Here is a 13,862-nt window from a genome sequence, read left to right as displayed (position 1 = left end):
ATGCAGGGATTAGCATGTATGTATATTGTTGCAATGTAAGGAAAGCCATTGATAGGGGTGATGGCAAATATGGCGTTTTGAGCCCGTTTTTGGCCCGTTTTAAGCAGTCCGTCAAAAAACACATCCGTTTTTGACAGGTTCGACCAATTATCTTTATTCAAACTGGTCAAAAAGGCATGCGGTTTTTAACGGACTGCTTAAAACGTGTTCAAAACCCCACCTGTGCCGTCACCCTAAGTCAGTGATGGCGAACCTTTGAGAGACCGAGTGCCCAAACTGCAAACCAAAGCCAACGTTTCTATCACGAGGTGCCAACACAGAAATTTAGCCCAATGGGTCCACGATATCACCTAACAATAAGGCAAATTATACTGCTATATGATGCTGCCACCTTTACAACCACATAAATAGCATCATTCTGGTAATAAAGACTATAGAAAGGCCAATGTTACCCATAGTACTGCTATACTATGCTATACGAATATAGTGATGAATATCATATTACTGCCATTCAGTGAGGAATATTACCGCCATATACTGATAATCATTACCCCCATACAGTGACAGTAGTCCTGAGTAGATGCAGGGACTGGGGGACTGTGATAAGTTAGATTGCTCATGGACCAAATATTGCCATCTTTACCCCCTTTTTGTTTTTGCGTTTGCATTTTTTTACTCCCCACCGTGAAAGAGCTCTGCATAAAAAATTGCACTTCATAGTGATGGTATTTAATATCCAATTCCCTGTACTGGGAAGTGGTAAAAAAATTCCAAATGCAGTAAAATTGATTAAAAAAATGCCCTTGTGACATATTCTTGTGGGCTTGGATTTTACAGCTTCCACTGTGCACCCCAAAGGACGTGTCTACTTTATTCTGTAGGTCAGTACGATCACAGGGATAATATATTTACTTAGGTTTAATAATGTTTGTATACATTTACAAAAATTAAAACCTCATGTACTAAAAAAAAAAAAAAGTCATTTTGCCATCTTCTGGTGCGAATTTTTTGGGCGCTTTTTCATACTTTGGTGTACGGAGCTGTGTGTGGTGTAATTTTTTGTGATATGAGATGCGCTTTCAGTGCTACCATTTTGAGGACTGTACAGCCATTAGACCACTTTTCATAACATTTTATTACATGTTGCAAAAAGGCAAAAAAGTGGTGGTTTGAAGGGCAAAGTGGTTGTTGTGGGGTGGGATCACCCATAAGACTGCTGTCTGTGGCCACGTATACACTTGCCTCAGCCCTCATCACCTGCACCACACTACCAGTGATGCAGCATAGCACCCGGTTACATGGTGCATAGGGTGCTTACTGTGGGGTTGTCCTGGCTTCACTGGCCGCTTTGTGCAGGTGATGAGCACTTCAGATACAGGCAATGTGGCCACAGACAGCTGTCATACAGGGGGATTTTTGAGACACTAAACCACAAGTATGTATAGTTGGTTTAGTGTCACCTGGCAGGGCCTCCTGTAAGTGTGCACATGTGTGTGAGCAGCCCCAGCAGCTCCTGACCTCCTATGACTGCTCTGCTCTGCTGCTGTCAGCTCTGTTCTGTGAGCTGCCTCACTCCGTTCTCTTCCCACTGTTTCCCGGGCCGATCAGCTTCAGGCTGCCGGAGCTCCGACTTTGATGAGACCGAGGAGATGGTACGCGTGCCTGCAGAGAGGGCTCTGCGTGCCCTCTCTGGCACGCGTGCCATAGGTTTGCCACCGCTGCCCTAAGTGTTCGTGGCTGTATGCGGAGAGCGGAGCCTGGGAAAGAAGACGAGCCGGAGGAGGTAGTCGGGGGCTGTATAACAGGCCCAGATTCTATCTCATTACACACAATTTTATTACCCTGCATAGAGCCAATGCCCCAAAACGAACTTCCCCCTCCCTCGTGCCATTTGCAGTCAGCTGAGGAGCCTGTGAGAGGTCTGGACCTGACATGTGACATTCTCGCCCTTGTATATGTGCAATGGTCACACAGATCATGAGACTTGCTAATGACTCTGAGCCTAGTGCATTAAACCCCAACATGTGGTGTCCCGGGAGCTACACCATAACAATGGTCCGCTTTGTAAGCTGAGGAGCCGCGACACAGGGGTCAGGCCCGTCTCACCCGCGTTGTAAAGAGCGACGTGGATTTTTGTAGTTAATCATTTCCATTTTGATCTTTCCCGCACTGATATCAGACGTTGCTAATTGCTGTTTATGTAGAAGATTACTTTTATGAGCATCTTTTATGGAATTGTTTTTACCTGTAGATGTTGATGCTCTGTTTTAGCCGATCTCCACATGTTGGGGTTGGAATTGCTATTCCCTTCTGATATTTGGACAAAACAAAGTAAAGACCCCCTAAACCTCCCTAGATGAAATTAGTCCACATCCTCCGATCTAATATGTATGGCAGATATCGATCAGTAAATTGCAATTCTTCAGTGTCATACATTTAGATGTGCAATATTTTTGTCTTGAAGTTTACACCAGATAACACTTTTTTGTTTATTCTGTATTATCTACGTAACTTTGCACTACCTATTGGTTGGCCTTCTTTTCTTGCATCATGAGCAGGGTGCACATGAACGTTGGTTCCGGTTGCACAGGATGGGAGTCCTTGCATCATACAGAAATGTGATGCAAGGACTCCCAGTCTGCCAGACAAAATGTTTTGCTGGTACTGCATTAAATGTTACTGTGCCAGCGCTTTGTCCGGCAGAAGGGGAAGCCTTTCATCATAATTCTGTATAATGCCAGGACCCCCACTCTGTGCAGTCTGTGGGAGCGGACTAACATATGGCCCTGCTGCCACAGGCTGCACACAGCAGGTAGTCTTCAAGGAGTTTGCCACCTGTGTACCTGGATAGGAGCCACCAACAGATCAATCCCCAGGCTTGTTGTGATTGCTTTCCTGGATTATTTCTCTAGCGTTTAGTGATAAGTTTTATCAGTGACCTCAAGTGATCGATTTTAATTGCTCCACCACATCCACTACATTATAAATTAACCCGACTTTCTCCAGATCTGTGTCCCTGAGCCATATCTGTATAAATGAATGATGGACAATTGGTGACATTTAGTTGTAAATATCCCAGTGACATTCTGGATCCTCATTGAATTTTTCATAGTATTTACTCAAGCGACATTTTTATTATTTTCACAGAAAGGTATTTCGATGTGGCCCTGAAGAAGCTTCCAAAGTGCGACTTCCCGGACGACATCAGGAAGTAAGTGTGAACTGTGTCGTGGTGCACTACAGATACCACAGAGGGGCCACTGGTATCTATAGGTTTTGCGGTCGGAGCTTCCACATAAGGCATAGCTGTCTTTCCCAGGAAATATCCCCCACACAGACTCCCTCACGGGGACATTGTGGCATCTGAAAAGCTGCCAAAGCCTGGAATAGATCCGCAAGAGCTGAGGAAACGGCTCTTTTTCTCCCTCCATTTTTGGAAGTGAATTTAGGCATGTAAATAGCTGTATATATTATCACACACCCTGTAACCTTCCCTTGTGTGATGTATGGTCCTCGACTCCAGACAAGGGTAGAGTTTGATGCCTCAGTGAGGCGCGGAGTAATATTGTGTACAGAGGAGCATAGGTGCTATCCTCCTGCAGTCTGTATAGGTACTGGGAGTGTACATTGTACGGATTCTTATGGATTCCTGCAGGTTCCGTATGATTCTGTACACAAGTTACTCCGCAAGTCACATAGATAAACAGTGAAAGTGGCGCAGCTTTAGTCATCTAGTTCCCACAGTGATCGTAGAGGTCTCATCACATGGACCCCCACCAATTAAAATTTCGCTAAAGGTTATTTTATGTTGAAGCAATGATGTCTACCCCATACCTATCCTATACGTGTTCCCCCCTCTATAAATCCTCTGATCTTACCTTATGTTTCTCCTCTCCAGTATCTCCTGTAAGAAATGCGTTGTGGTCGGGAATGGCGGAGTACTGCGGAACAGCACACTCGGGAAGAAAATCGATAGTTATGATGTAATAATAAGGTACAGCGACCTCTCTATGCTATTCCTGCATTGGGGGAGGAAGGGGGTCACTTCAGGTCACTGTGACATCCTGTTAGATGGAAAATAATATATGGAGTTGGGATTTGGTTTCTAAATGGAACATATCCGGCTTTGATGTTCTTGGCAGACCTCTTCATTCTTTCATAAGAATATTATAAAAAGTTAATAAACGCCTACATCTTTTAGATTCAATTTTCTTAACACTAAAACGGTGTTTAAAGGGAACCCCACTTACGGTAACTACTAGCCCCCTCAGGTAAGCCATGAAATGTTCTTTCTTGATTCCCTTTTTTATATGAAATCTCACACGTTTATCTCCTCCAAAGTAATGTAAAAATATGAGCAGAGAAGAGTCATATTTTGCCAGAGACAAGTCATGTTTAGAGGTTACATTGGGAGTACCACTTCAGACGCCCCTATGAACTTGGTGTGAACAGAGCTGTAGCAGTACATTTTGGTTTTGGTCCACTGCCTATAATCTGAAGGGTTCATACACATAAGAAAAATGATAGAAGAACATGCAAAATTGGTGGGACAGATAACCACGCAATTTATAAAGAAGAAGCAGATTTCAGGCTGGAAAGAAGTGCAGGGAATGTTGGATTTTAGGGGAGCACGCTATTCTGCTCTCCCTCTTAAAACTACATCCATGGTTAGCTAAGCAGAGTGTATATGTCTACAATGGGAGGGGAATAGACACTATTTAGGGTCTATGGCCACCTTACGTGTACTTCACCAATGGTGTTTTGCCTTTAAGACTTTCAGGATCATATTTTTCCAGGGTTCTGTGTATCCTTTAACAAATCTATATATCTTCATGCTTACGGCTTTGTGAGCCATAATTTTAATTATTTTTTTAACTGCCTGTATGTCCAGTTTTGTAGCTCAAAGAACCATACGCTCGGGGTTTGAAAGATGAGATGCTTATCTTTAATATGACACAAAAACATGCATCTAGGTGCTATAGAACCACATACAGGAGATTCTGAAGAGACTCTACCCCTGCAACCACTAAACTCCACTCATGAAAATGGGGTGAGAAGAGTCATATTTGCCTGAGATTGGAGGAGATTTTTTAATAGGTAAATGGGTGAGATTTCACATAAGAGGTAACTTTAGAAAGGACATTTCATCCCCTACCTGAGGGGTCTAGTAGTTTAGTGGGGTAAAACCTGGTGACAGCTTCCCTTTAAAGAGACCAGTATTTAAAAAAAAATATGGCAGAAAAGAAGGAATGTTTATTTCCAGCAACAACCGTGTCTTCTATCACGGGGCGACTGCATCCACTCACTGGCCTCAACAACAGCCACAAGTGAGTCCAGTGGTCACCTGCAGCAATAATCTCTATGAACATGAAGTCGTCGCTGCAAGAACCTAAATGTATCCTTTTTTTTTTTCTTTCCCCCTCATTAGAATGAACGATGGCCCCGTCCTAGGGTATGAAGATGATGTTGGACAGAAGACGACTTTCCGCCTCTGTTACCCAGAATCCATCTTTTCAGACAGTTTGCACTATGATCCTAACACCACGGTGGTGCTTATGATGTTCAAGCCTCATGATGTCAAATGGTTATCAGAATTACTTTTACACAGAGTTGTGGTGAGTGTATGACGTTGGCCTCACATAATGACGCGTCTCGTATCCAAACTGCTTTGCTTTCTGTGCTCTAGACTGATTTGCTTAAGGACACAATGTAAAATGTGGCCATAAAATTATTATACAAATTTTTTTTTTTCTGAAGTGCTTGGCTAAACCTACTCGTTTGCGATTTAATAAAAGCTACGCAGTCTCCCCTGTTCGATCCGATTTCAGTTTTAAGGTATAAGGTACAAAATGACAAAAAAAAATTGTGCTAAAATCTCAATAGACCAAGTCCTTTGTTGGATGAAGCACAAAAAGTCTTTCAAACTATTACTTCATGTGGTTTTCATTAGTAAATCTGCCTCCAGTGTGCTGAAAAATAATGTACAGTTATATCCGTGTCATAATAAGTTCTAATAATTATACCTTAACAATATGAACTGTATAGAAAGGGTCTATCCAATGAGGTGCTGATCTCTCAGCCCAAAATTCAGCTGTACTCTATGGCAAAATCTAAGAAAGAAGGGATCTGTTTCTCTACAGTGCCTCCGCAGGGGAATTGAGGAATTACACATTACCATTGAAAGTAATAGATGTGACTTGGTAAAGTAATATATCTGTCCCATGAATCTGATAGAAGTTGGTTATATCTGGTCTCTGCTAAAAGCTAATGGGGGGGGGGGTCCTCCAGTTTATTTGCATAATTTGGGTGTCATCCATATCTATATTCTTCTTTTATAAAGCTTGCTTGTGTTCCAGCTTTGCATTAGCTGGCTTAGGCTACTGGGCGGATATAAGCTGTGTATTGATATATGTAAATCTCCAGTGAATGTTGCAGTAAGTGAAGCCTGTGACTATTTACCTGTCCCCGATACACACACAGGAATGTATTCATCTATCATCCTGGATTACATCCTGATGCTTTTCTTATATCAATAGGGAGGTTTTGTTTTTACATGCACATTTGCAAGATTCCTCAGATGTGACACATCACTTCCGTCTTCCTGAAATCCCATGCAGCTCGCCTTTCTCCTTTAGAAAATGCTTAGTTATAGCTGAGGTTCTGCAGGAGCTCAGGCAAAGTATCTTAACCTCTTTATGGCTGCTGCACAGCTACAAACCTCCTAATTGCACATACCCATATAGGTAGCACATTTATACATGTCATGGCAGGGGCTACATTTTCTGAATTGTGGCACCTAGAAACACAGTTCTGGTGTCATTTTAAAGGGGAGATTTTTTTTTTTTTTTTGAGCTGCAACAGGACTAGAGATATTCACTTTTAAAGTTGCAAAGTCAAAGTCAGAAATTAGATTTTTATAGAGATTCCACACCCGACTGTAAATTAAACAGGATTCAGTCGACATCCCCCCGGTGGAATCATCAAATGGTTTCACTGACTGTAGACTCGCTGGCCCATCATTCAGGCTGGACTCTTAATTGTCTACTGGAGGAAGCGAGAGGCAATGACCAAGGGCACACATTTTGTTTAAAACGTGTCAGCCAGTATGGAGGGCAATACCGACCTGTTTGTTTTTAACATGCACTAAATAAATCAAGAATTTTACATTGTGTTACTGGGATGTTTCTCTGCTTTTTCAAGCAAGAAGAGATCACAAGCACAAAGTGCCATTTACTCCAATACTGCAGCATATTATAGTACATGGTAGAAGCGATCAGATCCCCAAAGGTTAAAGTAACCTGCAAGTGAATAAAAAGTGATTAAAGAAAAATGGCACCTAACAAGTCAGTTTGCAGTAGTGCGAAAAAGTTATTGGCGTCAGCACATGGTGAAATACACCTTTTATATATATTTATATATATATATTTTATATATTTATGTAATATTTATTTTATGTATTTTTTTCATACAAAAGGCTTTAATTTTTTTAAATTTATGCAAACACGATAATACCTATATAAATTTTATATCCCCGTGATTGTATTTTGGAACGAAAATCGAAAGGCGTAAATACAGAGGCCACAGGAATAAGGCACAACATTTTTTTTTTTTTTTACATGTTCACCACATTTGGAATTTCCCCCCCCCAGTTTCTTACGGAATGTTAAATGCCGACATTTGGAATTACAAGCCTCATACGGATCTGTACATGGAAAATTAAAAAGTTATAGATTTTTGGAGTTGGGAAGCAAAAAATAGAAACACAAAAATGATAAAGGGCCAAGTCATAAATAAAAAAAAATTGCTGAGCTCCAGACTTCATTTTCTTCTCCACGCTGCTTGAGAGGTTTTTGGGGAACACATGTTTGTTGTGTGGAAGTTAAAAGTTATAGAAACTTGCAATTAGGTCAAAATCTGATGACTGGTTTCCCTATATAAAAAAAATCTTAGTACCGTAATAGTTTTTTTTTCCACAAACATATAAAAAAAAAACCCAGCATTATAACTGCGCATTTGTAATAAAACTGTAGCCATCCCCATAATGTGTTGTCTTTGCTCATGATTTGTTATATTGTAGCCCTCACATATTTTGCTTCCTCTTTGCAGAGCACTTACGGTTTCTGGAGAAAACCTGCCATGAAACTAATCTACCAACCTCATCAACTCCGAGTCCTCAACCCTTTCATCCTCAAACAAGTCTCGCAGAATCTATTGAATTTTCCTACAAACTTCCCCAAGACAGAAGTAAGTTCTTCCAGTCTTCCTATAGGTTCCTTTAGAGTGTTTCGGGGGTTTCCTAGTTGTCTATTCTTGGCGCTGGAAGATGAATCATAAATTAGGTTTATTTTCATCTGCAAGAACTCTCTTCCCTGAGGGATTACTAGGCTTTGCATGAGGAGGTGTAAATTGGCTGGTGGACATTATCCCCTGTGTAATACGGCAACTATAGATCTCTATGGGGCTTGTAGGATAAGGAACTGAAAATCTGATCTTTGGTGGGTCCAACTATTGCAGTTATGAGAGTGGCTGGCCTGATAACGGTGGATATGCCTGACCCCATTCATTTTTGTGGCTGTCCCTGGCGCCAAATAAAACTGAATCCCATTGTCCCATGTCATTGGCATCGCAACCCTCTCATAGAATAATGCAGTGTTAATGGGGGGGTGGCCGTCTTCCTACACACAGTTCTGTGGATGCAAAGTAAGGATAGCAGTAAAAGAAACAACAAAGAATGTGATACAGAAATTTTAAAAAGTTCTGGAGAATATAAATTTTACCATAAAAGGTATTTACAGTAGAAATAATGAAAGTTTTGCTGCTGCCGCCATCTAGTGGTGGTACTCGGGTAATGCCAGATGAAGGATTAGTAACTAAATCCGCTTGTCGCTTTTTTCGTTTTTTCTTTCAGAAGCCAAAGCACCCAACGACGGGCATCATTGCGATCACACTGGCGCTGCACATTTGCAATGAAGTCCACATTGCCGGATTTAAGTACAACCTGACGTCTTTAAATAGCTCCCTTCATTATTACGGGAACGACACAATGTCTGTAATGGCGCAGGTAAAGGATTGTCCATGAAGTGTGGAATAATTTGTTGATTGCAATCGAAATAGTTTTTGGCTGTTCATAACAACCAATCCAGAAGCAGACAGCTCCCTATGTTGTATAGTGGCCATACACTCTTACTGCAGTATCCATTCATGTGAATGGGGCAGGGCCTCTATCACAGAGATGTAGCTGTCTGCTTCCAGTCCCTGTTGAAGGTGCTGCCATCACCTTCCTTTTTTCCATGCAGTGTGTAATGGAAACCCCTGTCTCAGATGTGAACTGGGTCTTATACTGCCTGTCTGATGTCTTGGGATCCAGGCCTATTCTCTCTTAGTCTTAGTTGATTTACAACTAAATTGGGAAAAGAAAAAATAGCACTGGAAGCAGTGCTAGGGAGAGGCGTTCTGTGGGTAAGCAGTTTTGGTCATAATAAACTGCAGACAGTTCTAGGGATAGGCCCTATGTAACTGCCTTTGTGTGTGTGTGTTGTAAGTAGCAGCAGGACTGTGAAAAGTGAATGTTTTAATGCAGGTTTGCAGCTCTTGAAAGTTCTCTGGGTGGGTCTTGCAGCCTGAAGAGCTTTCTACTCAGTGCAATGAACTGTTCCTCAGCCCCACCCCCTCTGCTCTGAGTGACTGCTGTAAGTATCCAACCAATAACCTGATACTGCTCCTACTTCTAACAGGGGGGGCGGGGCTGAGGAGCAGCACAGAAAGCTCTTCAGGCTGATAGACCCACACAGAGCCTTAGGAAGAGCTGCAGAGCTCGACTATAACTTCACTTTTCGCATAAAGCAATGAGAACACAGATCTCCAGAGCTACTACCTAAAACTGCCTGTAGCTTTGTATGGTCAGAACTGCTGACAGGTCCCTTTTAGGTTTCGTGTACAGTAACATCTTTTATCTCTCCTCTCTCTTTGGCAGAATGAATACCACAACATATCAGCGGAGCAGATGTTCCTTAGGGACCTTATTGAACACAAAACAGTAACAAACTTGACGTAAAAAAAAATGGGGGAAAAAAGACCTGGAATATCACCCGACTGTACAGTATTCTTATTTTTATATATTTTGGATTCATGTTTTTTTTTTTTTTTTAAACCGAGAAGGTTTTTGTGAAAAACCCCAGAAAATGACCTTGAAGTCATTTTGCCTATTGGCACTAATTCACAAGAGACTTTGCAGGTCCTGCCCTCAGTATGAGCAGCGCCGCCCGATCCTGGATGAGCCATTGTGTAATAAAGACTTCAGCATTGACTCCTCAACCCCTGGACTGTCCCACATCATGAAGCACAAGGAGCCAAGTTTTTGTGTATGAATGAAATGAAAATGCTTTGTAAAAGAAATGTGTATTATAGTTGTCTGTTTCCTCCGGTTATGTCATTAATTATTGCTGTGTTTGGACAACGTTTGCCGAATCTTCTTCATTTTTACTTTATTAAAGTTAATATAACTTTGGCCAACTTTCTCCCTTGTATAACGAAACCAGGAAATGAGGTTCCAATAACTTGTGTGTCATGGATCACCACCGCCTCTGTATCACTGCTCCGGTAGGTTATGGATGTAGGAGCTACTTCATGCATTGCACTTTTAAAGGGAACATTTCACATTTAAATCATACAGGTCTCTGCAGGCAGCATGTTATAGAGCAGCAGGATCTAAGCAGATTGTACATAGTGCTCTATCTGTGTGCAGCATGTTGTAGAGCAGATGGAGCTGAGTAGATTATGCATAGTGTCCTATCTGCAAGCAGCATGTTATAGGGCAGCAGGATCTTAGCAGATTGTATGTACAATCTGCTCAGCTCTTCTTGCTCTAAAGCATGATGCCTGCAGATAGGACAATATATACAATTGACAGGCAGTATGTTCTAGAGCAGAGGGAGCTGAGTAGATTGTGCATAGTGTCCTATCTGCGAGCAGCATTTTATAGAGCAGGAGGAACTTGGCAGATTGTACATAGTGTCCTATCTGCAGGCAGCATATTATTAAGCAGGAGGGGCTGAGCAGATAGGACCCTATGTACAATCTGCTCAGCTCCCTTTGCTCTATTGCATGCTGCCTGCAGATAGGACACTATAAACAATCATCAGGCAGTGTGTTATAGAGCAGAAGTACCTGAGCATATTTTTAATAATGGCCTATGTGAAAGCAGTATATTATAAAGCAGGAGGAGTTCAGCAGATTATACAATATCCCATCTGCAGGCAGCATATTATAGATCAGGAGGACCGGAGCAGATTATACATAGTCTCCTATCTGCAGGCAGCATGTTATAGAGCAGGAAGAGTTGAGCGCACATTGTACATAGTGTCCTAGCTGCAGGCAGTATGTTATAGAGCAGGAGGAGCTGATCAGATTGTACATGGTGTCCTATCAGCAGGTAGCATGTTATAGAGCAGGAGGAGCCGAGCAGATTGTACATAGTGTCCTATCTGCAGACACAAGACACTAAAACTTTGAGCATAGGACCTGTGCCTTATACTGCTAGGAGTTCAGTAGTGTTTCTCAGTACTGGTAATGTTAGATTGGGTAGGTGATCCCAATTGGACACTTAGAAAATCACTTCCTAGATGCAAAACACCAAGTATAAGAACCACTGAGCAGTTGAAAGGGAATCCTTTATAGGTAACATCCCCTGAGATTGGGAAGCGGGTGGTCACTGCTGCAATTGCTCAGTTTGATCCAATTTAAGGGCTGCCCGTCCACACTTGTAAATGTCTTTATTGAAATGTGTCTTACCATAACGGTGAACCTGGTTATCCCTGATCAATTTGGGGGTTTTCTTCTTTTTTTTTTTTTTTTTTTAAAATCCGTCCGCAGTTTAGGAAGATCTTGTTTCTATTAGTGTAGTTCAGACAGCAGTATTAAGCCGAGCAGCCTGGTGATATCCCACTACACCAGGGAACCTGCCTCGCTGGCGTGACATGTCTACGTTATACCCATATCATCACCAGGATGGATGGGTGCAGCCTCCACAGTGTATGTCCCATATTTTGGGGATTATCTCTGTTATTCTGTATTTTTTGTATGTCTAATTTAAGTTAAAAGATGAACCAGCAGCTTACATTGTATTATAAATGTTCTATGAACCAAGGATTTTACACCCTGATGTTTGATTTATTATTAAAATTCACACACCTTTTCGAGGGTTAATTCGCTGTGTGTTTTTTATGTGCGTTCACTCGATGCGCCAAAGCTGACCGTCAACTTCAGATATCCGCCACCAATAGGCATGAAGGAGCAGGAGCTGGGGCCGCAATTCAAAAATTTTGGTAAAATTTTGAGCCAAAGAAATGGAGAATGAATTCGGCTTGAGGCCAGAGTGAGGCTGCAGTATTGTACGACTGTACTTACTGTGTTTATATAATGGGTACGGGTCATGGGTCTGGAGTCTTGTATATCTCTGTGTGATATGAGTGGAATTGATTGGCTACGTGGTAACATAGCCTGACACTGACCAATCAATGATGAGAATCAATATGAAGGACACAATGGGGGTCATTTACTAAGGGCCCGATTCGCGGTTTCCTGACGTGTTACCCGAATATTTCCGATTTGCGCTGATTTCCCCTGAATTGCCCCGGGATTTTGGCGCACGCGATCGGATTGTGGTGCATCGGCGCTGGCATGCACGCAACGGAAATTGGGGGGCGTGGCCGAACGAAAACCCGACGGATTCGGAAAAACAGCCGCATTTAAAACAAAAAATCTGTCGCGGAGCTTGCACTTACCTTCACTCAGCCCGGCCCGGTGAACTCCAGTGCGTTCCGATGCTTTTCAACGCAGCAGTGCCACCTGGTGGACAGCGGAGGAACTACCTTAATAAATCCCGGCCGGACCCTAATCCAGCGCAGAGAACGCGCTGCTGGTTCGCGAATGGACCGGGTAAGTAAATCTGCCCCAATGTATTGAAAGGAGAATGATAATCAATTTTTACATTTCCAGTGGGAATAACATCGGAACAACAAGATGCAGAGATAATCAGTAAGAACTTATGCTTCAACCTTTCTATTTCGTGGACATAGTCTGCAAGAAAATCAACCATCAAAATGGAAGCATGATAAACCAGGGACACTCATTCATAGATCCAGGCACTGTGACTGTAATAATCTTCTTATATTTGGTGTCTTTGGCCTCCTTTCATTTAAAATTCACTTTTAAAATTATGCCAATGAGCCAGAAGGGCTTTATGTGCATTACCAGAGCCTCTAAGTGCTGCAGATTTACAGGCTGTTACAATGAGCAGAACATGGCGCACCCTCCCCCTGCCTGTGTAATCTAACAGGTAGAGGTAGGTAGGTAGAGGGGAGACCAGCTCTGCTCATTGTAACACCCTCCAGAGCCATTCAGGTTTATTAGCATAATGGTGGATTATAGTGTAGGTGATTTGGGTGGCCACTATATGTGCAGTGGTTGAATCCAGTCCGGCTCTTCTGAACCGGCTGTTAAACAGCAGCTGACTTGGAGAAATGGACGGTAGCCGGAGGCTGACCCGAATCCCACCACATACTTGTGTGACGGAATAATACGCTCCCTGCTCTGCCATAGACCAAGGAGCGCACAGGAAGTCAGTGACATCACACACTGACTGGTAGAAGAGGGGGAGGCCGCGTCGCTCATCAGGGAAGCAGGAGAAGGTAAGTAAAGGTTTATCATTTTGTTATTTTACTGTATGTATTCATTACTAGCAACATTACTTTATTGAAAAAAATTGTGGGAGGGGCCTGTCTAGCCACGTCACAGTCTGAGATTTACGGACAGAGCATGTTTATGTGTTTTAGCTTCAGAGATGTAATCTTTGCCCAGATTGA

At 42.4% G+C, this 13,862-nt stretch overlaps 1 protein-coding gene across 13 annotated transcripts in view; it reads left to right on the top strand.

Moving 5' to 3' along the window:
* The window catches only part of ST3GAL6 (ST3 beta-galactoside alpha-2,3-sialyltransferase 6), an 85,781-nt gene extending 73,577 nt beyond the window's left edge, over positions 1-12,204 (top strand). For all 13 annotated transcript variants that reach the window (XM_072138498.1, XM_072138507.1, XM_072138503.1 and 10 more), the window contains 6 exons: positions 3,148-3,211; positions 3,899-3,994; positions 5,429-5,615; positions 8,107-8,244; positions 8,909-9,061; positions 9,974-12,204. In XM_072138498.1, coding sequence (XP_071994599.1) covers positions 3,148-3,211; positions 3,899-3,994; positions 5,429-5,615; positions 8,107-8,244; positions 8,909-9,061; positions 9,974-10,054 — 719 coding nt within the window. In that variant the 3' untranslated portion in view covers positions 10,055-12,204. The remainder of the gene's footprint in view (positions 1-3,147; positions 3,212-3,898; positions 3,995-5,428; positions 5,616-8,106; positions 8,245-8,908; positions 9,062-9,973) is intronic.
* The last annotated feature ends 1,658 nt before the right edge of the window (positions 12,205-13,862 follow it).

The sequence above is a fragment of the Engystomops pustulosus genome, chromosome 2 (assembly GCF_040894005.1).
Source record: "Engystomops pustulosus chromosome 2, aEngPut4.maternal, whole genome shotgun sequence".
Taxonomy (NCBI): domain Eukaryota; kingdom Metazoa; phylum Chordata; class Amphibia; order Anura; family Leptodactylidae; genus Engystomops; species Engystomops pustulosus.
This window is presented reverse-complemented; position numbering and strand designations above follow the sequence as displayed.